We start from the raw sequence: 27,401 nt of genomic DNA, 5'->3' as shown, positions 1-27,401 counted from the left end.
GGAAATCGATATTCAGTTCGAAATGCATTTATCTCGCGGTGAGTAAATTTCGAGCAGTGTAATCCGTAATAGAAATCAAAGAACAAGCATCTCGATTCGACGAGCGTTTTGCGAAAAAATTGCAGTGTAAACAAGAGAATGTTCTCTTCTCGCTCGAAAATACAGATCTGTCTAAAAATGTATAATACAAAAATATGATACATAAAATATGCGATCAGCTTCACACGTTAGTCGTACACCCCTGTGCTCTTTCACAGATACAGAGATATTTTTCCAAAGTTCATTTCGCAATATTTTCGGAAGCTGAATTAAACTGACCAATCTCCGAAGTGCTTCTAGAATAGTTGAAGCGTCCATTTTCAATTGAAAGATCAATGTTCGTTACCGCGGTGACAGAATAGTAACCGAATGGTGTCAATATTGATCGACAATTGTGCAAACGTTTGTCATTACATTCGATTTGGTCGCCTTTGATTCTGTTCCCCTCTATTTTCGTGATAATCGAAAGAACGTAATGTCTCGATTTATTCTCACTCGGCATTAAAACGTCAATCACGCGCGAATCTCAACCTGCTTCGAAAAAGACGATGTCACAACGGTTGACAAATTTCTACGAGGCGACGCTTCGTAAAGGTCGAGTTCGATCGATTTTCCACGACAAATAGCTCGACTAAATGTAGTACTATCTTATTCCGGTAAATATATCGCGAGAAGTTCGAAGAACCATTGGGTTGTTGGATCTGTAGATTCTGTCGGTTGGCAACTCGCGAAAGTAAAGCTGGCGATCGATCAAACTGACGATACAACGAATTGGTCACCGCTTTGAGTGAACCGACACAACGACGGTGTTTGACCTCTGGTTTCTTGTTTGGACCAACTTGTACTCGAACACTTCTCTTATGAGGATAAATTATTCATTGGTGGAACCATTCGCGAGTCGAACAAATTTGTTCGACAGCAAAAAGAACCGGCAGTTAACTGGCAAGAGGAAGATCTTGTCATTAGCGTTTACGTCAACCACAGAGACAGTCTCTGGACTTCAAGTTTGTTGGCTATAGCTACTTTTTTGAGACTCAAGAACCTGATCGATCGTCGTGGCCTCCTCGAGCTTCAACGAGGCCGACGATGTCGTGTGTTCGTTCTCTGTTTCCATTTTAAGTACCAACGCCCCGATTGGAACTTCTGAAACATACACGTACACATGTATACAGTGAAAACGGGATGTTTCAAAATTATAGCTAATTCGCTTAGCGTGGAAATGGAAGGGTATGAGTTAGGCGAAGTGGTGTCAGCAAGGCATACACGGGGAAAGCATAGAACACACGCGTCACACGCGGAGGAATATGATTTCAAGATCAAAGGTACATTTTCCCTGGAATCATGTTCGAGTAAGTGATAAAGCAAATTCCGCTGATGTTAACTCGTTCGTACATGGCCGCTATGCTTTAGTCACCGAGCACTGGCCACTGTAAATAACAATCGAAACGCTCTGTGTCCTGACGTTTACCTAAAATAACTACCCTTCTCTTCAATCGATTTGTGATTAACCAATGTTATGGAACTTACTAACAATATGATTATCCGATCAGTTCCCGATAATACAATAAATTGGAAATTTATAACAACTAGGCATAGCATCTCGAATGATTTGGTATTTCTAAATAATTAATATTTATTTGACGATGAGAAACGATTTGACGCGATTCGATACGATTTGTTACGAAGAAATATTCACTTTTTGAATTATAATGCAGGAGAGTCGTGCAGTTGCATGAGAAAGCAGGCGTGCACTTACCGGATTTTCCTTTCTGGTTGTCGGTTGCCATGTCAGGGAACTGGACGTGTTTCCTGGACGGTCGTCCTGTGATAGGACTCTTCTCCGAGGACAGGGTGTTCTGACCGGTTGTAGGACTCTGCGTCGGGGTTGCGGTTGCTTTGGTTTCATTGTTAGTTGCCGCCCTTCGAGAACTCAGGCAAGACGTGGCGGTCGTAGTCGGCGGCTGAATAGCGTACCTCACTGCTGGAACCTTCAAAGGCCACTTCATAAGATCCATTTTATAATTAAATTTCAACGCGATGACCTTTTTTTTCGAGATACGATAACGAGTAAATGAAGTCTTTTCAGTTTTTCCTTGAAACTTTATCGCGAGTGGAGAATAAGTGGGTTTGCTGCACAAGAGCAGCCGCGAGTGGAGTTTAATCGAAATTGGAGATCGTTGGGGATAATCTGGTCCACATTGGTACGAAGATTGCAAACGAACTTTCCTTTATGGTATTCGAATTAAACTCGATGGTCGCGATTCGGGACAAAAAATTGAGAACGAACCACTCGTGGTATCGTACTTTACAATCGAACGAATATTGAAATTGAAGTCGATGTTAGTCCAAATTTTCCAGATGTCAGTCACTCTGAATGACGTTTACTCGAGCGACCTTCGTTACGGGGACGTCGCGACGTCAAACACCCTGCTAAGGGAGATCTAATGCGAGCTCGATCTGCACACCGATGTGCACGTGTGTGCGTGTGTGTATCATCATCGGTAACACAATCTACATTAATCATTGTTTGAAGGTACTATCGAGTTCCCTCTTTGGATCGATGCGTGCGTTGCTGCACACAGCTGTTCGTATTGCCACGACTTGATGAATAATTTTAATTCAAGGAATTCAATTACACGTAGTCTTTAATAAATCATCAAACGTGATTATCGGTGGTTTTTGTTTGCTATGCATGGTTATCGATATTTTCATGAGGAATAATATACCAATAGTTAATTACCATTAGTTAACGCTGTGGAATACTTTGCAATGATTTCTGATTCTACCACGTTTAATTTTCGTTTGGAGTTTTTTGAAATAAATTGTTGGCAACTGTTTAACAATCGTTGCAGGGATAACATCGTATGCAAGGATATATCTTATCGAAATAGAGAGCATGGTCTCTTAAATTGCAGAGATAAGGATTTAGGACAGTTCGCTTTCGCAAAATTGCAATGCCATTTCAATATAGTAGGAACGTTTCGACATACGTTGCATTATCTTTCCATAAACGATCTCCATGTGGAATTTTTAACAACGGATCTGAACGAAAACTAAAGTCGATATTTTGTTACTTTATCTATATAATCCTTCCTTTTCGTCACTTGTGATTCTGTGTCAAAATATCGGAGCGAGTAATGTCAGCCCGAGAAAATCATAGAACAACGCGAAAAAAAGAAACAACGATGGCAGATATGGACTCAGACTGACAGACAAAAAGCTTCCATTTGGATAATAAGATTGCCTGATATCGATGTTCCCGAAACCTTTTTATGCTCGAACTCTGATAATTTTCTTGGGAAAGCAGAATTTCCGGCGTGGGAAGACACAATCGGATTTCTCTCACAAAGAAATTCTTGTTGCCATTTTTCGTAACATCCATTAGGACATAATGGAAGTAACATTCTCGCAGACTTCCCACAGTCGTTGCTTAATAGTAGTCCAGATAATACATCTCACTGTATTCTAATAACGATATCTCAGATTCATTTATGTACTCGAATTGGCACGTGAAATTCATATGTCCTACACGTTTCGTACAGCATGTATTTTTTCTTTCTAAAATGAAATGATAAGATGATAAGAAAGAGAGAAAAAAAATAAATAAAAGATAAATAAAAAAGGAATAAGAGAAGCTTCTTCTTTTACTGTAGTCACTACTGCATTTTCATACTGCTGAATTTTCATTACTGCCAAAAGGCTTGAAGAATTTAAAGCTTTGTTGACTAAACTTTAATTCTTATCCATTTTCTACTATGAGATGTACTGGTATCCATAATTTTGACGATTCTCGAATTGTATATTAAAAATTGGACAATACAGTTAGGTAGTACACTTAACTTTTCGTCCCTTATTACGGTCCTCTTTCCGTTGAGAGACTCTCAGAATACTGACCCTGTATTCGTAGTCGTCCGCGGCCGTTCCTCGACCGGCCATATATTCTTGATACTGGGAGATCACGCACAACAGGGAATATATCTGAAGTAAAGGATACGTGGAATATAGCCCATAAGCCGGCGCCTGGTCATCTGATAACGTAACACATTCTTTCTACCTATGTTTCATAATCGAAAATAAAAATCAACTTTGAGAATCATGGAACCAAAAAAAGCAAAAAAAACTGTGGCGAAGCAATGATAACGTGGCATAGCATAGCATTGAATTTGGATGCTGCATCGTATGCAAAAAGCGTATTTGGAAAATGAATTAGGAAAGTATAAAATATCGCCGATTGCACTAAAATATCACGATTAATGATCATAATTAATGGAAAAATTGTGGAGCGACTGCTCTTTGAAAATTGAAACACGAAGCCTAAATATACTTACGTTCAGACACAGAAGGAAGAAGTTCAACGTGTATAGCATCACTTTTGTTGGGTCAAAATTGGACTGAAACAGAAGCGTGATAAAATTAAATGTTGATTTGGTGAACGTGTGGTTGGTTCGAACGATACATGTAGTACGTTCATAAAATAAGTCAGGCCTAAAATTAAGCGCAGGTGCCCCAACTTCCAAAATAGTAATTTTAGATATTTATAGAGAAACAAGGCCTTTGGGCTTCAATCGATGCTGTATGACATCAATTTGGAATGGCTCCATCTGTAACCGAGGTAACTATTAAACAAAAATCTACTTATAATAATTTATAAAAAGTTAAAGTTTTTTTAAATGTTCAAGATATTGAACAAAATTTAGTAACAGACGAAAAATTAGTAGTAGGTGTTAATAAAATAAATCGAAATCACTATTTAGCTTTTAACTTATCACGGTTTGTATGACCGTTTTTTAAACTTTTGATTAAAAATTTTGCATTCAACATTATTGCTTTCGTCATTTGATTCTACAATTTTTCCTGTAATATAAACAATTTTTCATTACCTATATATCTCTTATTTACAATTTACATTTTTTACATTTTCTATTTTTCTATTTTATATATTTCTGTACTTTTTGTATATTTTCGACATTACTTTGTATATTTCTTTATATGTTACATTTTACATTTCTTCACATAGTTAAAGCTTTCTAGGAATTTCTTTTTTCCTACAGCTTTTCCGATTTTTCATGGTAGTTCATCTTGCTTATCCTCATAATTATCATAAAGGATGGACTGTAACGATACAGATTTTTTCGAATAATCAACGAATCTTTAGAGTTATATGGAGGCAATAAAGATTTAGTATCACTTGCGTCAAGTTTATATTGTATGGATTGTAGACCGGCTATTTGATTTCCTCTGGCGAGTGGATGGAGTTAACACAAAAGCCTTTCATGAGAAGTAAATTTACAGCGCACGTTGTTTGCATGTTATATTCCCGTCTTTTGAGCAAAGGACCACGATGGATAAAAAAGACATGTTTTAAAATTCTAACCCGATTGACATCGTATAATGGAACCTTTGATTTTTCTTTATTTTCATAACAATAAGACTCATCGAATGTAATACTCACGAAAAGTCAATTTCAATTTCGATGCGAATCGTTTAATGAAACAATCAGAAAAAGCAATTTGAACCGATTCATGACGAAATTCTATCGCAGACGTCACAAATTGATTATCGCCGTGTAAAGGTAATCAAAAACATTCCTGTCAATTCCTGATAGCTCGTTGGGAATTTTATTACAACCAGACAGGTCGTATCGAAGCGAAAACTGCGGAGATGAAAAAAAAAGAACAAATCATACACGAATGTAAACGAAGGTAAAATGAGAAAGGAAAACAGTGCAGTTGCAACAGTTCTGTATTACACAACGTATTCAACAGCGTCATTTTCAATGTCGACGACCGAGCACTCGATTTCTCGATACGCCTACCTTCTCTTCATTAATTAATTCTATAATTACATTAATCTCGTAATGCCACGCGGTTACGTATCTTATCACCTATGTCATCTAATATTCGAAAAAGAATTAGGAACAGCGTTTCTACGATTACTATTACGAAAAGATTGTTTACTAATTATTTAGTGACAACGTAATCTATAGACTCGCGTGCGCATCAACGGGACAATGCGCATGCTCCAATTAACTCTTCTTCGAATGAACTTTGCGAACAGATTTTGTTTTGTTTGATTCGTCTGCGTCGCGAGGGCGCCACGAAACGGGTCGTTAAATAGGGGGACAGCTACGCGAGCCAAGGTTTATTGTAGTTCGTGTAATTACTAGCAGTGCCTTGCATCGATGTTACCGTTCCTCGTTAGCGTTTCCGTTAGTAGAGAGGTTATCGGTACAGGACGCGCGTTTATAAAGTAAAAAGGTACGTGCCTGGTCTTTTATTTTTGTAACGATAGTTTGATGGTCATGTGAAAAAAGAAAAAGAAAAAAAAAGAAGAGAGGAAAACGAGAGGAGGAACGAAAAATACTTCGTTCCCTGTGTTTTTACTTTAGCCCGACGCGCAAACAGTAAGGACGTTAATGAAGATTGCGCGGTACCATGGTACAGTGCCGTCGGATGCGCTGTTATTCCAGACTGAACTTTTGCATCTGGCCTCCCGGTGCACGGAAATACTTGGCATGTGACTCCCGTCACGTGCATTTCCTCGTGTGCATTATCGTTTACATGTCTGCACTCTTATGTCCCCGTATCGTTGCATATTTATTCGTTTCCATGCATGGGGATTATGTCCTTCAAGATACACTTCGCTGCGCTGATTCGCCTTATTTACATATCCACGATAAGATATATAACGTAGGTATTATTTTAATGGAAAATTAAGGTTTGTCATATGCCCTGGTGAATTTTAACTAGTTGCATTTGAATCTAATTTATTTTCCTGACTTTATCCATGTTTTTTTAATTTGCTAACTTTTCTTGCTATTAATTTAGTCGCAATGAAGACACTATGTTGAGGTTATGAGTATGAACTTGATTTGCATAGATCAACGACGTAATTACGTACTACCACAATATACACCAAGTGATATAATACAATTTACTCAAGAATTGATCTCCTCCGGTCACAGGTGGCTACAGGAATCTCAATTAAGGAGTTCGCTATAGGTTAAGGTACCTAGCTAACCCTATTACGATACCGCAACGACATTAGGGCTTAATATTATCTTCATGAAAATGCAGTAACGATTGAAGCTCAATTTGCATGTTTGTCCCTGTTCCAGGTAGTGAAGCTAGATATGCAGATTTCGTTACGGAGAATAAAATAGAAAATACCACGGTCAATTAGTCGCTTTCCAATTAACATGATTCCTAGAATATCGAGTTTAGTTTTCAAAGATCACGATTTTCAGCTATTTTTATTGGCATTTTAATTACAACCTGACACTTTTAAAACTCGTCACGTTAAATTCGCGAAGCATCATTTTCGTTCAACAAAATTCCTGCTTGATACGGCTAAATTGATGAAACTTTAATATTAATTGCACGGCGAAGTATTTCGAAATTTCAAGGTACACATATTTTAATTGCATGTACGATCAAATTATTTCATTCATCGTAATATTAAGATTTTAATTTGACACATAACTGATGTTAGCTAAATTGGAATTAAAATGGAGAAGCATACGTAATAATGATTCTATTTAAACAAAAGTCAATGTTAACTTTACCATAAGCAATTATGAAAATAAAAAGCCTGGAACAAGTTATTTTGATCATTTTGATAATTCTAGTGTTAAAGGCATTCAAATATTTCGGTTTCACCAATCTAAATTAAATAAATTCGTCGCATGCAAATATAGAACACTTTGGTTCTTCATAAATGTCAAAATATGTTGAATGCGTGACTGTGAAATAGATTGCCTTTTTAACGACGCCAAAACGCTTTGCATTCATGAATATGAAATAAGATCGTTCGAATATCTCAATGCATTCCAAACTCGTAGAATAGCCAAGGGCTGCTATGTTCATCGAAATATTTCAGGTATACAAGTTTTAAATAACATATTCGCTTAAACGTGTCGCAATTTTCCAGGCTCGCTAACCCGGAACACGTGGGCTTTCCAGGAAAGGATCTTAAAAGCTCCTTTTCAAACACACAAATGCAAAGCACGCGAGTTGTTCTACGTCACGAATACGGTGTACATAAAGTAGGTTGCCTCTTTAAAGATGTCAAAACGTGGTGGACACGTGAGTGTGCGATAAGTTGATGCTTCAAACACAAAAATCACGGGACAAAAGCACTCGACGTTCTCGAATCATGTAGTTGAACGACAGTTCAACCCTTTTAGTAATGACCACAGAGTAAAACGCTGCAGCTGTGTGGAACGTGCACGTGTAAAGACGAAGAAGGAAGAGGTAAAAGAGGAGAAAGAGGAAAATGTCATCGGAAAATTTGGTTTGCTATACGATAAACGATCCATGTTTCTTCTTTCACGTAGTGTCACGAATTCCTTGGGACAGAAAAATTTGCGCCAGACAGTGGTAATTGCGCGACGATATGTCGTACGAGAAAGTACCCGGCGTAATCCCCGGATGGCATTAAATGCCCCCGCTTGCGTGCCTGTTTGAAACTCGAACACTGTATAAAAGTTGTAAGCCGTGGAGGGATACGAATTTAAAAATAGGCGGAAGTTTGGAGAGTTGGTGGAGAACTTCGGAGGTTGAGCGGGAAACGAACAAAGTTTGCCGGGGAGCCGCGATTTTATCGATCGATTCGGACATCGAGCTTGTTGAGGAAAAATTACAGCGTACCCGAGCGATTCCCCGAGAGTACTCGCCTGTTAAAAAACGCGCCGGGGTCGACATTCTGTGACGTAACGTGAGCTAGGTTGGGCTTGATCCAAAATTTCTTGTTCCAATAAAGCGACGAGATAAGGGGAATGTTTCTTCTTCGAATGAAAGGAGTTCCTTTCATATTCAACTTTCCGATGTTCCAAGAAGTTCTCATTACCCGCAGTGGTCGTAAGTTAAAAGTGGGAACTTAAAAACGAAGCTCGATGCAGAACTGAGTCGAAGAATTCGTAATCGAAATTTTCCATGGCGGATAGCGTCGATAAGATGCGCGTTATCGAAGCGCGTAAAACCGATCCTAGCTTCCGAGAAGCGATTTGCTTTGAAATTGCATTCTTAGTTTTCATTTCGAATCGTTTCGTCGAGAGCGTTTCTCTGGTTCGTGTTTTCCGCCGCAAAAGAAGCATCGGGATGGTATCTTTCTATTAGATGGGTGTTTCCACGAGCAGAGGCAACGTAATTATCGCAGACATATCCTTTTTCCACGCGAACGAGGAATCATACTGTTTGTTCTCACGAAAAGCGGGCAAAAGAACGCGAAGATATCGTGAATCGAGAGTGCTGAAGGAACTTCGCCATGTATCTTCGACATGAGACACGTAATAGACTTCTTTTGGATAATTTTATAAAATAAAGTAGTTTGTAACTTAATATGATGTAAAATAACTTTTAATATAATGTATATAGTAGTTATTTAAAATTGCTATATTTTTTATTCGCGTCTTTATTGGCACAAGAAATATTGTTGTTATTACTGTATTTTTAGTATGGATAAAAAGAGTTGTACTTACGGCAGAGACAAACAAGTACAAGGAATGTGCCACATCGACGAAGCAGATCGTGATGACGACGATAATCCAAGGTACGAGAAAGACACGTTGATCCTGAAAGACATCCATCACAAGTGAGCAGAGATAAATGGGAAAAGAGAAACCTGGTTTCGAGAGGGTCGTTTAACAGTCCTCTTCCAACTTTTATATCTTTTTTTCTCTTCTTTATTTCATGCTCTTTAGAAACATTCGATCCGACTCGTTGCACCTCGTCATGGTAAGAGGAGAAACACTGTCGAGGTGAAGTCTATTCAGAGGGTTAAGAGTTTAGACGAGCTCTCGACAGGTAAGGGTGGGAAGTTTCTCGTTCGTGTAACAGAACGACAATTGTTTCGTTCTCTCTTGTAACTGCAAGTTGCCTTGTTAAACTGAAGTAACAGTACAATTACGTACTGGTGTGTAATATTTACCGTTGTAACGATTATATATTTCATCTATCGTAATTTTTTAATATTATATAAATCATCTTTCTCCATTTTAGAAAATTCTGAACAATAGACACGAAGGGTAATTTTTGAAATTAAAAGAACGTCTTGCCTTTCATTATTCCCCGTTTGATATACAATTATGACACGTTGTACAGGTTCATGAAGTTTACCTTTGTTTAACAGATTTAAATAATTTCGTGGAAAGTTCGTGCCATCCTTTGATTCGCTATGTTATTATACAATGCTATTGTTTAATATACGAACGTGTGGAATTAGATGTTTCGTAAAAAGACAAAGAGAAACTCTGGTGGAAGTTCGCCAAAATTAGACGAAATGACAATCTATGAAGAAAATCGAGGAAAGCAAAATAGCAGGTCTGGTATCATTCTGAGGCAACACCACCCAATTGTGTGGTTCTTTTTATAAAGTCTCGTAAAAATGCGACACGTGAGATGACGCTATGTTTACGTAAGTCCACAAAGAAACGATATTTCCTCTTCAACTGTATTCCCGCGACAGAGGTGTTTCGCAATGCGATTCAAATAGACTGAATTTTCCATAAAAGTATCTTTACGTACACCAAGATATTTAAGAATATGAATATCTAATGTGAATACATTTAATCCCGTACAATATAAAGTACTTATATTTTAGTTAAAGGGTCAAATGACACAAAGTATGTCCCATTATGTGAATTTTTATTGGAGAGCATAAATCAGTACCTACGATTTTTCTTCGAACGTATTTGTACGTTGAAATGAACAAACGCTTAATCATTTCTCTCAGAGTAACGAGCAATAGAAAAATTCGGGCGACCATACCAATACGATAGTATGAAAGTTCTAAAAACCCATGGAGAGCTTTGTTTCAAACACACCCTACACGAGTATTGATTGAATAAACGACAATGTAAGTAAACAATTAAAAAAAAATAAATAAATACATTCAAAATATAAAAAACGAACCCAAATACGCGAACAAACAACACTAAAAGGTAAATAATCCAGGGAGAGCTTTGTTTCAAACACACCTACACGAGTATTGATTGAATAAACGACAATGTAAGTAAACAATTAAAAAAAAATAAATAAATACATTCAAAATATAAAAAACGAACCCAAATACGCGAACAAACAACACTAAAAGGTAAATAAGCAAAGTCACTATCCAAAATGTTTTTAGAGCATACAATAAAGGCGCGTACTCCATTAACGAGTCTGACTCGGAAATTCGTGAGAAAACATCGTAACTCGAAACGCATTAAAAATGATGGATGGTGGATGACAAATAAGCTGACAAAGATGGTGAAGGCGTGAACGTCTGGTGTGGAGATCTTGGCGAAATGTTGTCACGGTTATTCATGGACGGTTATTATCACGAAACAAACGCGGCAGCTTTGCCACGGAGTGATTAATGAATGGAAGGATCGATAAGAAGAAGGAGCCGGTGAATTTAGCGGAGAGAATCACGATTTTGAATCTATTTGGTATTCTGCGCGGCGACGATAATGCGAAACACCAATTAACGTCACAGCTATGGGCAAGTAATTAGAAAATTAATAGTAGCGGCGATATAAGAACCATACTCGTTCTCCACGGAATGTTAAATTTATTTGCTCATTATTTCGTGCACGAAGGGTGAATTGAACCGTCTTTCGAGTATGCGATTAATCACTATTTCAGACGTAATCATAAATACTGCAGCCAGAAATGTTTGTTTCGAACTACCAAACGTTATTTTCAAGCCTCTTGTACGTAACTGGTCACATAAGTCATTTATTGGATATTCGAGTATGCGATTCTCATTCTCATAATGAACTTCAAAAGTATCAAGAAACTTTAAACTGCCAAGTAGAGTAAGCTGAACTAGAAAGGTAGAGAGCTTCGATTGAAACAAGATATATCTATTTTTCATAACTCATGATATTAATTCTTTAAATAGATATATGTCCAGCTCGATTTTTGCTAATCATCAAGAGTTTGAACGAGAAAGATAAATTTAGAGAAGAAACTACCAAGAAGAACAAGGCATGGACGTCGAACCGATCACGTTGCGCTTGTGTTTTACGTAAGAGAGCTGTTTGCAACGTGAGTGATAGTCGTGTCGACTGCACGCGAAAAGCGTCGATAAATCAGGGCCGTGACGAAAATTGATATTCCCATCCGGTTTTACGGACGTACCTCCGCGTTCAAAGACGCACCCGGTTCGGGGAGCATGTACGGTTCTGCTTGATGGATGCGCCATCCAGGCTGCATCGAGATTAACTCGTCGGGCTTAATTGCGTTAACGTATCACGGATCGGGCGGAATCCACTTTGAAAAGTTAGTCTCTCTCCGGGGCTAACAGAAACATTTCATCGCCGCTCTGTAAATCCCCTACCGTGTACCTTCTCTCGCGAATTGATTTCTAAGTTTGATACGCAGTGGTGCGGCAACGAAGTAAAACCAGGCTGCATAAAACCTTTGGAAAGTACGCGCAAAATAACCTGTCTTTTTTTTTACTTCCTTCGACAGATCCCTTGAGGGCGGTATAGATCGTTTGCAGGGTTGGAAAAAGTTCTTGAAAGTCTTTGAAGATTGTTAGTCCTTAATGGCTTCTACTTTCGAACACGAAAGTGTAATTACGCAGTGGAACTCATTTTGCGAAAAATATGATTTTATGAAGTTATCTGTTTTGAGATTTTTAGGGTGTGTTAAGATTAAACTCGTGTGTCGAAGAAAGTAATCGAATGTTGTTTTTGCGATAAGCTATTAAGAGATCATTTTGTAGAAGAACAGCTTGCAGGATGCTTGTTATCTGCGATATTAAAGTTTCTTGCCTGTGATCAATTGTTAAGTCATTACTTCACGAAATGACGAGCTATTTAATCGTCGTGAAGGATCAGTGAAAGGTATTAAGGGTGTTTTATCGAAGTATCTATATGAAATGGTTGCACGAAAAAAGATTTGAATTTGTATAGTGTTCTCAGGGATAGTTAACGAAGATTCAATTCGATCACGAGACAAAACTTTAGAAGAAATTTCGCGGTTGGCCAATGTCAGCCCAGGGGTGTTGGCTTATCTTGCTCATAAATTCCGTGCACCCTCGTTGACTAGATACGACGCGAGGTATTTCTCTTCCACCATTTCCTCTTTCTTCCACAGATTTCAAGGGTTGGGACAATAAATCCTTTGATGTAAACACAAATCCTAGTTTCTTTTATCATTGGTGTTTCTTCTTTGCAGATAATACGTTTTTGTCTTTCGTAGACACACAGTGTAAATTATAACGAATACATCGACAAATCATTGTATTTAAAATTTTTTAACAATTTTATTCTATTACTTTCTAAATTTACTATTTCTATAGCAGTGAGTACAAAATGCAGATAGGAAATACAAATGAACCTCGAGGGAAAAGGTTTTCCTGAAAACGATGTTTTCCTCGACCCGATAAACTAGAACTTCGTTTCTATCTTTCGATTCGTGGTTTTTCCGTATCAGGAAACTCGTGGTCATACTTCCACGAGAACGATGATAAAAATTGCATCGCGTTGCCCCGGAGGGCGGATTTGTCCGTCATTTATGATGAACTAGTAGGACGACCGGTACGAAGACGATGGGACATCGAATGCAAGGGATAAAAAATTAAATTACGCTGTAAGCAAACTGACACTTTCTTCAAAACATTTTTCAAAGGCTTTAAGATTTTCTTTGAAAAAAGAGAACGAACATCTTATAAAAATAAGTTCTTCGATTAATATGCACGCATCTTTTAATTCCACTTGCAATTTCACATTAATTTCTTGCGAAAAAATGCAAGTACCTATAGTGGGAGGTAAAAGTAAAACTTTCGTGCCAGAAACAATTTTAATTTAATTAAAAATTATTCAGATCTGTTTCCACAAGTGCTATTTTAAATTCCACTCCCTTTTTTCTTTTTATAATCAATTCCCAACTACCTGCGCTTCTCCATTTGCGACTAAATCCGAAACAAGAGGACGCAAATCCTATTCTTTTATTCCACGTCGCTTTTTTTAGTTCTGTGACCCCTTTTCACGTTCATTTTCGAGATATATACGTATTCTTTCGATGTTGGCAGCAACGATTGAACGTTACAAACGTGCTTTAGGACCCCTGAGTCTTATTCCTGTTAACTACTTCTACTTCGTGTAAGGAACACGTGCCATGGCAATAAACAGAGTTATGCAACATTCAGAACAGGGTTTCGCTATTAACTCTGGTGTGAGTGCAATATACATGTGCTTGGTGAAGAGTTAGGTGAATGATGTACTAGGGAAACACGGGACTGGTAGACTCCAAGGATTTAATTAAACGATCAAAAACTGTTATTACTATAACAACGTAATATAATTATTACTACATACTTCATAAGTAATAAAAAAAAGGAAAAAGATATTTATTCGTTGTGTGATCATTTTTATGATCATTGACTGCTAATATAATTAGAAATAAATAATAACAGGATGAAAATATTCCTGTATAGATGTAACCTTAGAAATGGTATGAAACGTTATCCACCGACGTTAAAGCACAATTTTTCATAGGTACCAAGAAAAGTTGGCAATTTCTAAGAATTTCAAACTCTGTAATATCGATTCTAATTTTCAAAGCAGTTTCAAAGAACCCTCATTTTCTGTACTGTTATAGAAACTAAAGTGGTTTAATATATCGATTTTGCTTCAGGTTTCAGTAGCTTATGAAGTATCGATTCTGTTTCGATAAATTCTTTACCTATGTATTATTAATTTTGTAGTGCATATACCTTTTTATATCCTAGTTATTTTTAATCGATAACCTCTAGTTAACCTCGTTCTTTATATCGTACACATATCCCCATATTGAAAAGACAGTACAATTTTAACGCGTAATAGAAAATTATACGATGAAAGTTTTTATCGATATATCGATGGAAATTAATATATCTTTGACTATTACGATAGAAAAGTAATAATTAATGGTACTTTTCGACTAATCTTCAGTGGCTGCTGGGTATATAAAAACCTCGATGCGCAGGTTGAGCTCATTTGTCAATCTGACTGCGGACCGAATAGATTGAAAGTTTAATTTGGGTGGATCGAAGATGTGAATGGGGTGGATAGTGGTCATTGGCTAGTACCGAGAGCTCCATCTATACTTCACCACTTCGTATAATTTAGTAAAAATCTCAGAATCAGTTTAACAATTTATTACTACCATGTAATTAATAAAAGAAATTTATTTTACTTTATTTTATTATTGAAAAGTAAAATTTGCAATAGTTTTGCACGAAGAATAAGAGAAGCAACGAAGAAACCATTATCTTGTTAATTATATAGGATGATTTAGCTTAAATCTACGTATCATAATCATACTCAGAACCAATATAAGTAAGTACCGTTTTGGCTGCAAGTTACATTTTGATACTTCATAACTGTTTTGGAAGAGATCTTTATATAAGCGTAGTTAAATGCTATTTCTGGAACCGGTTCAATCTCTGAAAGGGTCTATATCACTGACGTTTGTGAAGCTAATTTGCTACAGCCGTTGACTATCCAAGAAACACTGTGACATTTGAATATTAATTTCCTTCATTTGAATCACAATGTAACAATCAAGCAGGCCCGATTGAAGTTTAATATTAAAGTGCAATTTTCTGCTACTAGATACCCGGCTAATCATCGTAAATTTATTTCTTACCATTCTATGAATTTCAATTAGAATCTGTATGCAATATGCGTCGTGGATGTTATCTTAGAATCCTACGCCAGCTTTCCACAATTCATTTCTTATCACTTTACGAATTTTAATTAGTATCCGTATGCAATATGCATCGTGGATATTATCCAGGCCTTCTGCACGAGCTTTCCACTTAATCTTCGAGGAGAAATTCGAAACCCCCTCGCATTCGAAGGGACGATGCTTTGCATAAGGAAATCTCAGACAATATCCATCGTAAATAAACCTAAGCTTTAAAACCCTCGTTCTGAACGCGTCCTATCTACGATTTAACTATTCTCATCAGTTATTCGAACCCGCTATTAATCCGATTGAAAGTCAAGATGCACAGTTATACGCTGGCGAGGTAATACGTCAGAGAACAAAACTCGATGGGATTATGTTAAAGCGTATGTCTGAAGGGGTCTTACCTTGCACAGGCCATAGAGTAGCAGGATGCTGCAAATCACACCGCAGCACGAGCATATAAGCAGCGTCACGTTAAACCGTACCGTTGCTGAAGCAATAGAAGCATGTTGAACGTGAGACCTTGTCGTTTTGAGTTTGCAATTGAAGTGTGATTTCAGGCAATTACGCGCGGGGAACACGGTGTACCGATTAATGACTTATGTTACTGGAATGGAATTGCAGGATGTTCTCTATAGTGGACATTATTGTTACAACCGAGCACTCACTGGGCGATATGGTGTCCGGTTCTAGGAAGCTGGTGGATTCTGGCAATGAACGATTCCCCTGCAGATATTGACTCTCCCCCTGGAGCACTTTGCCCGTGGTTAACGCCAATACGGTAAAGTAAATCTGAAACAGAACAAATAATGGTCGGCAGCTCGTCATGAATCATTCTGATTACGAGTTTACCGAGAAAAGTACATCATGAAACAACTTGGGGATCGAGTTCCTCAGGAATTCCGGAGCGCTAATTGAATATCGGGGATGGAAGAGATATTGTGTACTTAATACAGCAATATTGGTATCCAGTGTTTAATCTCATTTTTATTCATTGTTAAGTAAGTAATACTTCGTTTTACGCGAACAGGGTTGCTAAAGGTTTGCTAACGATAGGTTAATATAATATTATTCGACGTTTTGAGACATTTGAGAAAATTTAAATTTAACCGTTAATTATATTAATTATTGTCGGTGAAACAGATACCATGTACGTGTAATTCCAATAATCCCGGTTCATGTTGATTATGCCAGCACATGTCAATAATACCGTCTCGCGTTTTCACTACATGTATCGATTACGACAGATAATAATATCGAGCTGCGATCCATGGATCCTTCTTCCTGTAAGCGACGCTGAAGACATCAGACACGTTTATATAGAGCTCTTATATACATATTAAATTCACTGAGTTGTATCAAAATGTATTCTGTTCTTCCACTATCAACCCCTAACGCTCAGAAATATTCAACAATTACTGATATGGAATCTGATTGACTTTGAGTAGTACAGCCTTTTGCGTAATTGACATATTTTTATTAATTCCTATGTGTTTCTGCATAACGATTTAACCATTGGTTACCATTTAACCAGATGGTCTCGGAAATGATCCTTTCTATACGGGAGTTTGAGAGAATTGCGAGCTATGTGTATACAAATGAGTGCATTATAAGATTATTCGAAATTTTTGGAAAGATTAATTTTCAATAAAAAGAATATTTTGTAGATTAATAACTGTGTTTTTACGTTAGTATATCAGGAACTGGATGTCAGTTTAACAAATGATACGTAGGCTACTTTGAACTAATAACATCGGTAGAAATGCGGTTATGATGAATGAGTTTGATTTAAAGATAGTATAATATATAAAAAATTTTAATATATCTTGGAAAATGAAAAATTGCGAGGTCATTTTAACTTAAGAAAGTAATATTGACGTTTGAAACTTGCTTTATGCATATTCGAAACTGCTGTTGCTTCAGCACGTTGTGTATAGTTCGGTAGAACTATTACTCGTTGAGGGTAGAAGTTCAGAGTTGTAGATTTCGTACAGAGCCGTGTTCAGATGTTGGATTAGGGTTTACTTTCGACTTCGATGGATTAGCATAAATTCGCTCAAAATTTTCGTGCAACTTACGTCGAAGTACCTAAAGTGCTACTCGGTGTACCTGGTTGGAGTTAACCACCATTAATTACCATAATTAATTAGCCACCACTAGTCACCATAACCGTGTGAATATGCTTTAATTGAAAATTGGATTTCGATTCTTCCCTAGCCTACAAGGGTAAGTTTCACCTTAGGATTCGTCCCTTTCGCTGGTCCATCCACTTTAGTCGAATCGCAATCGGATCCTTGTCGATTGATCCGTTTTTACTCCTTTATTTTTTATGCTTCAGCTACTTCCAAGGTAGCGAGATATCCTATAGAAATTGGTATTCTCAGATCAGATTGTATCTCCCCAAAAGGGGAATCTCGGGTACTCCATCCTATAAAATATTTATAATATTATAATTTCGAAGCCCCGCTTCTCGATATTTCGTTTCATGTATATCTATTTCACCGTGCAAATTGATAACACGACGAAGAATAAGTGCGCTTAATCGTTTTACAACTTCATTAGTTCGTTGCGTGTTTTATCCAAGTTCAGTTAAACGGAATTTTAATGCTTTAAGTATTCCGTTTAATTTTGAATATCTATACCAGTGCCCATAATTATTTTTAAGCGACGTCGAGTGAGTGCACTATACTGTAAAATTGAAAGGAATTATAACAAAATAAGAAATATCGCTAGTTAAGTTATTTTTCGGAAATTTTTATTGATTAAGGTTACGAATATGGTTTAATTTCACTTATATTGTACTTTAATATACTCGACATAAACACCGAAAGGGTTAAACTAATAGATATCAGGGAAATGCAACGTTTTCTAATAAAACACAAAACATTTTTCAGACATTCTCAGAAGCTGCAGCTCATTTTCAGTCTTAACTGATCGCTTTTCTAAATGCACGTTCATAAACATCTGATACGCGTACTCTAACAAGACTTAAGTAAATCCCTTAGAAACCAAGAAACTAAGAAGTTTAACTTCTCGTTAAATCGATGTTCTCCATAGTTGTCGTGTTAAAATTACACGCAGCGAAAGTTTCGCAGAAACGTAGTATCTACAAGAACATCTATAAAATGTTAGATCGTTTAGTAAGTAATATCAAATTTTTAGTTTATTTAATAATACGTAATACTTCGATTTAGCCAAAAATCGTGCATTTTTAGAAAAACTCACAGATTTCGAAAACTAGCGATGATAGAGCAATTTCAATTACGGATTGGTTTTCAGGAAAGTAAACTCTACAAGAATTACCCAATGAATATCACAGATTAAAATTCTTGGTGAACAGTGTTATTAATCCTTATGATTTGTCTAAGTGGTTGCCAATAATCGCCTGTCAATTGCAAAGGGTTAAAAGAAAATTACCGCTATTTCACTGTTGTTCGATATCGACGTATCGATATTAGGGGGTAGGAGAAATCGCGTTCATTTAAGAGCACGATTCGACTAAATTCACATCGTTGCTCGCACATTTGTCAACATTTATCATTCGTCGGTCGATTTGACGCGTTTTATGAATCGCGCAATGGAACGCGTGTATTCATTCGTGCCATGCAGGTACGCAGCAGTTGAAAAGGGTGAGTGGGTGCTGAAAGGCGTGCTACCCGAGGGGTGCGTCGCGCCTCTTCTTGTCGCGCGAACGATCGATCCTACGTGACGGAGGTTATTGAAATTGCTTCCCCCTTCTTGTTGTCTCTTGTTGGGTCGTTACGTCGGCCTTGGACCAATTTCGTCATCTTGTACGCTCTCAATGTGTTGTCAACTTTGCAAACGCCTACAAACGCCCTTTCGCCGCGGTTCTTTGATCTAGTATCTAGCACAGTATCCAGCATATACAGCACAATCGCGTACTTCACGTTTCGACCAAAGTCGAGATCACCCGCATGTGGGTTCCAGACTCTACCATTTCCAATTTCAACGCACACCCAGAAAATTTTTCTTTTCTCGCGTGTTAGATTGATTACTAAGTGAAATTTCAGATTAATTACACTCGCTCCGATTTCGATACTCGTACAATATAATTTTACACGCGAAAATTAATTGTAAAATCGATCACTGATTATACGCTCGTATAAACTGATCATAAATTAGGAAATACGGTAAATATAAAAATAAGAGAAAAATAATATTTCTTTAATATCTCGTATAAAGCTTATTTTTAATTTTGATCTATGTACCCTCGCGAATGGTTACTTCGTTTCCTAATTGTTATTAGCGAGCGTATATTCGAGAAAAAATTGTTCAGAATTTATGAGAAACGAAGGGAAGCCTGAAACTACGTGTCGATATCCCGAACCCTCGCGATTCAAGGGTCAACTGTATATTTTAAGGGAATTGAAGTCCCATGATGGTGTAAGATATCTCCAAATTGGTCAATTCTTTTCTTCTCTTATTGGAAACATAATTATGTCCAATCTCCTCGTACGAAGATTACGTGATAAGAGTGTCATATATCAGTGTGCCACTGATCAATGGCAAATTTCCAAGTTTAACGCACACTCGTGTCCCCAAGCTTACGTAAAACTCAACAGCTCGGACTACTAAAGGATAGTTTCCAATGACTGGGACAGATTATTCCGGTACGCCCGGAACGAGTGGTGGACTTAATCCAGTCATAAGCGGATGGTAATACAAAATGGTAACTAAACATCGGCCAATTAGCCGTCGGACTTTACGACCACGAATTAACAAAGATTAAAGCAACGAAGTCTGGAAAGACCTCTTAACCTTTTCCGAGATGTGACGGGAAACGGGAAGGGAATTATCGTCCGCAGTGCAAACGGTAAAACCGTCCTTTCAGTATTTCACCATTAGAGTTAAACGCATGGAACGTCATTCGTCCGTAACGTCTGATACAGCCATGAATTATTGAGTTCGTATTTCCATACTCGTATACGTTGCAGCTATACGTTCCTCAGTTTTCGATCTATAAATCAGGGACTCAGAAAACTATGAACGTCACAGCCCGAGCACAAAGCGTTGCTGGAATTTTGGAAACGCGATAGATGATCGATACGCATTGGTATTTGTAAAATATCTATTCCGCTGCTGCACGATTTTATATCACGCAAGATATAACGCGATAAACGTTCCCGAGGTTGTGCGAAAAATATTCTTCCTCGATTTTCGACCAGACATACAGAGTGTGCACTGTGTTATTGAAAAACATAACTCAAAACGCTTTTCTACGGTTCTTTCTTGTATCGCGAAATAAACTGTAATCAAAGCAATATCCGTGAAACCGCGTTCCACCCATCGAATTCAATAAGCCATCAGAAGTGGAGCTATGCCCGCCGTTTGAGAAGGGAAAAAGGGAACGGGAGGCTGGTGTAAAAAGGACGATCCACGAGTAGCTGATAGCCCATTCGAAAAGACGAGAGGCGAATTGTTGGCTTTTCCACCGGCACCCTGGGATATGACTTTCTAGGGAAACTCGATGGGGAATTTTTTGTTACGGAACACGCCGCTCTATTGCTCGCACCGTTTCATCTAACGATATCGTATGTCGAACATAGATGACTCTCACGACGGTTCGAATTTTTTATCTCCTTTATCTTCTATGCCGTTCGAATAAACTGGTTCTAGCATTCGAAACTGAAGAGTTCGTAATGTCTGAAAGGATCATTATTTTTTGAGTCTCTAGGTAACGAGGTATTGTTAAGGAAAAGTTCAAGCCCGTTATTTGCGTGTACCATCCAAGTAATATGTGATCAAATGTATATTAATTGTAATAAAATACGCTATAAATAATTTTCTCATTTTTTAAAATTTCGTGCAGCCGAGTACCACTCGAGGATACTCGACGCATCATAAGATGAGGACCACTTCCTTTATACTTCGTAGCGTCTTTGATCCCATTTTTGTCAAATATTTTCTAGAAAATGGAGGAACAAGGATTTATTTTATTCGACGAAGAAAATGCAGGGTAGGATGAACTTCACGCAAAGATAAGTCGAAATAGTGGAGTCTCTTCCTTTAAGAAAATGGACCCCGATCATTCCTGAATACGCTATTAAGCATGATATAATGCACGTTGATTAGAATACTAGAATTTGTCGATATAGATGAAATTAGGCGAAGGTGGATCTTTTAATGGGTAAAATTGTGACATTTTGACGGGATTGGTAGAATGACATTTTAAAAGGGGTTTGCTCGATCGTCCAGGTCTCACCCCCGATTCTATTCAAATCCGATCTTAATTAATTTAACGTAATTTTGATCACTTTGCGAGCGCAACAATATTAAATTACCAATCACGAAAGGTGTCAGATCTCGCGGTTGTTTCAACGAGTTAAAACGATCATAGAATTTCCTGCGTTGGTGTTTTAATTAAACGTACCGTCTATACGTCAGACTGTTTGATTACTCGATATTTTAATCCTCTTTGAGTGTTACGTGGCTGATGCAATTTGTAATTAAAGAAATATCAAGCTCTCCATACGTTTCTGGAACAGATACATCGACTGAGAAAATTAATTTTTGTTTTTCGATAATCGTTCATCGAATGTATACGTCATATTCTTCTGTCCAAGATCACGCTTTAAATCTAAAATTCGTCTTCTTTTACAGATTAACCCTCTCGTCATGTGAAATTTCCTAGAACAGTAATAGAGAATCCCTGGAATAATATTTGAATTGGGAATTAATTCTCGCATTATTCCGAATGTTGTTCCCAACCTGATTCAAAGGATCGCGTTGGTGCAGCATCGGACTGGATAATTTCAGTCTTTGAGAAGAGATTCTTTCCTCAGATACTAATCGAAGTTAAGATTTAATCTTTCTCGATTGTTATTCCAGTTTTATCAAGTTAGACAGCTTCCTAGACAAGACATATCCCTGATAGTGGCTACATATTTCATTAAAACAGAAGCTGTCTGGTAGAAGTTAATTATTCCATTAGGAACTTCTTTACAAAAGCTCTTAATTAAAGAAAATTTCATTCCTATCCAGCGAAGAGAAGGAAAGCCTGGGAGCGTTTTCGAAATACAAATTTTAATTTACCGTGCCGTCTAATTTGAAGAAACTTTCGAGTCCCTTTAAATATTTCTCATATTTCCTCCGAGTCTATTTTATTTCATCGGGAGAATAACGGGACTTGACATAATTATTTAATACACTCTGCGTTAGTGGCTGCTGTAAGTTTGACTTAATTGAAATAAATTACACTTTGTGATTTGATCGTTAATTCTTGGCAACGTCGGACATCAAGTTCTTTCATCGAAACTTTTTTAATCCTTATCCCTTTTTCCTGCCCGTTTCTTCAACCCTGTTCGAAACTTCAACCCCGTAACGAAAAGAATGTCAAGTAATAAAGGTTCAAAGAAGCTTCCTTCCCGCTATTTCGATGCAACCCAGTCAATTCAGATACGTCTTTATGAGGCATCAAATATTGCCGATACAGCTGCTCCACCTTTACCCTGTAATTTCAGTCCAAATTAAATTTTGGAGTCCCATTGTGCTCGATATCTTCAATATCTTCATTTCATTTTAGAATTAATGAAGTCGTCCCGCGAGTTTAATTCGAATATTCTTTTGAGAATTATTGTATGTACCTTTGGAAGAAACCATTAATTCCTTAGTTTATAATTTAAATATGGTATGCGTGGACAATAATAATTAATATAGTGAGATATAAATAAAGAGATAGGTATATGTAATTACGTTTCTATCTCAGAGAAGGCCGATATTAAATCTGTCAATAGTAGCTGCATGTCTTCAATAGTTGGAAAATTGAAAAATCTATAAGCAAGTATCTCAAGTATTTGGAAACTTTAATATTAAAGTTGTCCAAACTTGTCGTATTTTTTAAAAATAAAATTTCCAATTTTCCATCTTATCTCGTCTTCAATATTAAAACTACCGATCTGCAATATAATTGTACAGAATTACGTTTCTATCTCGAAAAGAGTCGATATTAATTTAACCAAAAGCAACTGCGAGTTCTCGACAACCGGAAGAGCATGGAGTCTATATCCAATCATTTCGAGGACTTTAATAACCCTATTAGTAAAGTCATCTCGTCGAGTCTGAATTTCATTTACGACTTTCTAAAAATATTTACAAAATCGCGCAAACATGGTATTTCTCATCGACATTCAAATATATTTCTCGTTTGCCTTTACTGATATATTCCATCGAAATTTGATCAGCAGCGACCTAGGGTAACCGAATCTTCCGTGCGGAACGAAAAATTTGCAATCAAATTTGTTCCTCGCGTATCTCAATTTAAGTCGATTCGTGCAATTTGTTTCCTCGCTGTTTGATATCGTGATTGAAGACAGACCGACCCCTATATTTCACATCACGACGCAACGGAAAACGAATTCCTGAAATGATTGTTCGCAGCTGGATGGGCCAACGTGTTTGCCGTGAGGTATGAATTTATTAGTTTCATTTTTATGACACGTATCCGTCGAAAAGTTCGGCGATAAATATATTCGTCCTTCGAAAAGACGGCGTCGTTTTGGCCAGGGAAATTGAACGACGCGAAAGCGGATGTCGCAAACAAGCGACGTTGAAAGAACAACGCTGAAGGTTTCGAAGCTGGTGAAAAGCGACACGTGGCTGCTTGATTTCAAGGGGTTAATTCTATTACAAGCCACACGACACAATTAATTTTGTTGCCGAAGTATGCTGCGTGCATGTATGAGGGATTCGATATAGGACGCCTTTAATTTAACGTGATCAGGAACAGATTCCCGATGAAAAGTGTATTCCACATCCACCTTGTAGTTATACATAAACTTCGAATTGGAGTATTCACGTTGCTTATAAATGAGCTTAATATTAATAACAACTTCTTTGAATTAAGCGTAATGTATTATTGAAGTCTTGGAATTTATTATGAAACAATATAATTGTCAATATGTCGCTTCATTATTGAAATAAAAGCATCTGCATCGAATACGAGCCTTGTTTAGCCTAGATATCAAAGAAAACTGGGAAATTATTTTGCATAATAACTAAATGCTGTAAAAGATATTTGCGAATTAATCGAGAGACAGTAATTATTGTAATTCTCTATTTCCTGGATATTTTAATTCCACAATATGAAATAAATTTGTCGAGATTTACAAGGACATTGAGAATGAATTTTTTCGAATCGAGTAAATCAAGTATATAACTTATACGACTTTTTCGGAAGCCAATCTGTCGAATCGAATTTCGCGCGTGTGAACCATAGCGAACGATCGTTCCAAAATTTTGGTTTGAGTTAAATTCGGATAGACCGTTATCGATTTTCTGTCACATTTTTCTGTGAAGAATTTTCCATTTACTAATCACTTTTACGATCTCTGTTTCACGAGACTGAAACGTTTCGATGATTAATTTCGCGAACTTTTTGGAAAGTTATTTTATTTTTATTTATTAATAAATAAGAACGATCATTTCTATATTTCTGCAAGATTCGAGGGTTGATTCATGGGAACATTTAATGTCTAGGCAATAACAGAAACAAGTGTCTGTCTATGCTTTTTACGATCTTTTGAGTAAGTGGCTACAAACATGCGATGCACTGTTTATAGTTGTTTTTACGATCCCGCCAGGCCAATAAAATATATTAATTCTGACGGATCACCAACGCATAAATTTTTCTGTTATTAAGTACCATATTCATTCCAGTGGAAATAAAACGAAACAGGAATATATATATATATATTTTATTTCGACCTTTCGTTGATTGAAATATACATGATCGAAACTGAACCAACTAGAAAACTTGTAAAGCTGAAAACTTCTTCGTTTTACTATTGCGCATTTATGTTTTTGCTCATGTTAATGCAGCAGCTTGGTAAGGTTTAATAAATTTCTCGATACTAAGATTAAACGAGTCTATCGCTATATATTTATATTTTAGTTCGCATGTATCAGAAATGTCATTAAATAATTCTTCGTTTAATTATATTTTAATTTAAGCTGTGTAAGTAAATATCGCATGCTGCGAGACAAAATGCACTTGGTAAACTTGTTACATTTACTTACTTTCTTTGAAAAGTAGTTAATTCTCATTCGTGAGATTAATTGGATACAATTTTCTTACAAAACTTTCATTATACGTACATATATCGAAAATTTTGTAAGAAATCTGCTTATATTTAATTAGCCACAGCTATTTTATTTCAAAGGTAGAATTTAGTATTAGAAAGTTAACCATTGGTAGAATTTGTATAGAAACCTTTGGATATTGCATATTTCAACATATTTTAAGGATCGAATAAAAACAAATAAAGCTTTGAAATTTGTGATGTAAAAAGTAAATGAAAAAATTCTTTAAATCCTTTATAAGTATATACGATGCACTACTTTCATGTAAGAATTTCATTTTGAGCAACGTAAATTTTTTCAAATTTCGTGTTTTTTAATCTCAGGAGCTAAATGAGTTTCCATTATATGTTGTAACAAGAAGTAATGAACGGAATAAAGTAGACGTATTAATGAATGTAATAAGCGATCGTAAATATATCATTTATCATAATGAACTTTTATTGCGAAGGTAAAAATATTTTACTGCCATAGCGAAGATACAAAACTTTAAAATACATTTACCGTTTCCACTATGTACACTAATATATCGTAGTTATTCGTTTACCTTTTTTCAACGTGTGCTACACGTTGGCAGTAAATTGTGTACCCTTATCGTACATACCAACGTTATCATGCTATGGCTTTTTAACAAATATTTGCCTATAGAGATAGCTCTCTGGATCGACAATGTAACAATATTTTGAAACAAAATATTTTTCTTTGGTCGTATAGTATTTAAAAAAGACGCTATTCATATAATTTTTAAATACCTAACATATCACCTTAAAAAACTTAGAGAATATATCAACATGGAAGCTGAAAAAAAGAAATGTCTCGAATAAAACTAGAAGGATAATTCTACACTTACCCCGGAATAAACAGCGCACGCGAAGCTACCCCTCCTCACGGACCGCCAGCAGCAACAGGATTGCATGATAGCCATGCCTCAGATGTGTGAAGGATCTCACATTACACACACGTTTGATCAGAAAATTATTCCGTAGCACGTGAACCAGCGTTAACTACGCGATTTTACGTAACTTACACCGTATGAAAATACCGAAACGTGAAAATGATAGGTTACGACACTTAAACATTGTCGTTTGATCGTTGAACGGGATAAGGTACCGACACACGTGATGGTTCGAGTCTGACTGCCGGCCGTTACGATGTTCGCGGCGCGAAAACTCCAGTTGGCGCATGCGCACCGCTTGTCTGTAGCCTGTAGCTCTCCAGCTGAATAACACGCTTCACATTAGTTGACACATATAGAATTACCATAGTGGGAATACAGGCTTGTATTCACGTTGAAAACAGAATCATAGTCCCGCGGGATATGCATAGAAATATCATGAATACTAATGGAAAAATTTGTCCTCTGAGATGCGCATTTCATTAACTTTCGGTAATAATAACCAAAAGTTTTAAAATGACTTGTTTTGTCATTTTTCGTAATTGTTATTTATTTTCAATACATCTTATTTCTTTATTACCTTTGTGATTATTATTGAAATAAATAAGTGATTAATTTTCTAAAGCAGTTTCCCTTATTTCTTGATTTTTTTTTACAAAACATGTATACCAAGATGGATCATTTTGACACTTCGCGGAACGTAA

General features: G+C 36.8%; 1 protein-coding gene across 2 annotated transcripts; it reads right to left on the bottom strand.

Moving 5' to 3' along the window:
• Positions 1-40: 40 nt before the first annotated feature.
• LOC108546704 (uncharacterized) lies at positions 41-26,874 on the bottom strand. 2 transcript variants are annotated; one of them, XM_017898921.1, is made up of 8 exons: positions 26,653-26,874; positions 16,376-16,499; positions 16,112-16,197; positions 9,518-9,610; positions 4,368-4,430; positions 3,880-4,017; positions 1,796-2,027; positions 41-1,182 (listed from the first exon to the last, which is right to left on the bottom strand). In XM_017898921.1, the coding sequence occupies exons 1-8, from the start codon at positions 26,725-26,727 to the stop codon at positions 1,040-1,042; spliced, it is 954 nt and encodes a 317-aa protein (XP_017754410.1). In that variant the 5' UTR covers positions 26,728-26,874; the 3' UTR covers positions 41-1,039. The 2 variants fall into 2 exon arrangements, with proteins under 2 accessions (XP_017754410.1, XP_017754411.1); XM_017898922.1 differs by having other exon boundaries at positions 3,934-4,017.
• Between the last annotated feature and the right edge of the window lie 527 nt (positions 26,875-27,401).

Source organism: Eufriesea mexicana, unplaced genomic scaffold (assembly GCF_001483705.2).
Source record: "Eufriesea mexicana isolate 0111107269 unplaced genomic scaffold, ASM148370v2 scaffold762, whole genome shotgun sequence".
In the NCBI taxonomy this organism is placed as follows: domain Eukaryota; kingdom Metazoa; phylum Arthropoda; class Insecta; order Hymenoptera; family Apidae; genus Eufriesea; species Eufriesea mexicana.
The sequence above is the reverse complement of the archived record's forward strand: the minus strand, read 5'-3'. Positions and strand labels throughout refer to the sequence as shown.

What these genes read in the sequence shown, in the direction of transcription:
- LOC108546704 (XM_017898921.1), bottom strand. Translation starts at nt 26,727, where the DNA reads ATGGCTATCATGCAATCCTGTTGCTGCTGGCGGTCCGTGAGGAGGGGT. An exon ending in TACTCTATGGCCTGTGCAAG is followed by an intron (nt 9,611 to 16,111) that starts GTAAGACCCCTT and finishes GATGTCTTTCAG; the next exon opens with GATCAACGTGTCTTTCTCGT. An exon ending in TCTTCCTTCTGTGTCTGAAC is followed by an intron (nt 4,018 to 4,367) that starts GTAAGTATATTT and finishes CCTTTACTTCAG; the next exon opens with ATATATTCCCTGTTGTGCGT.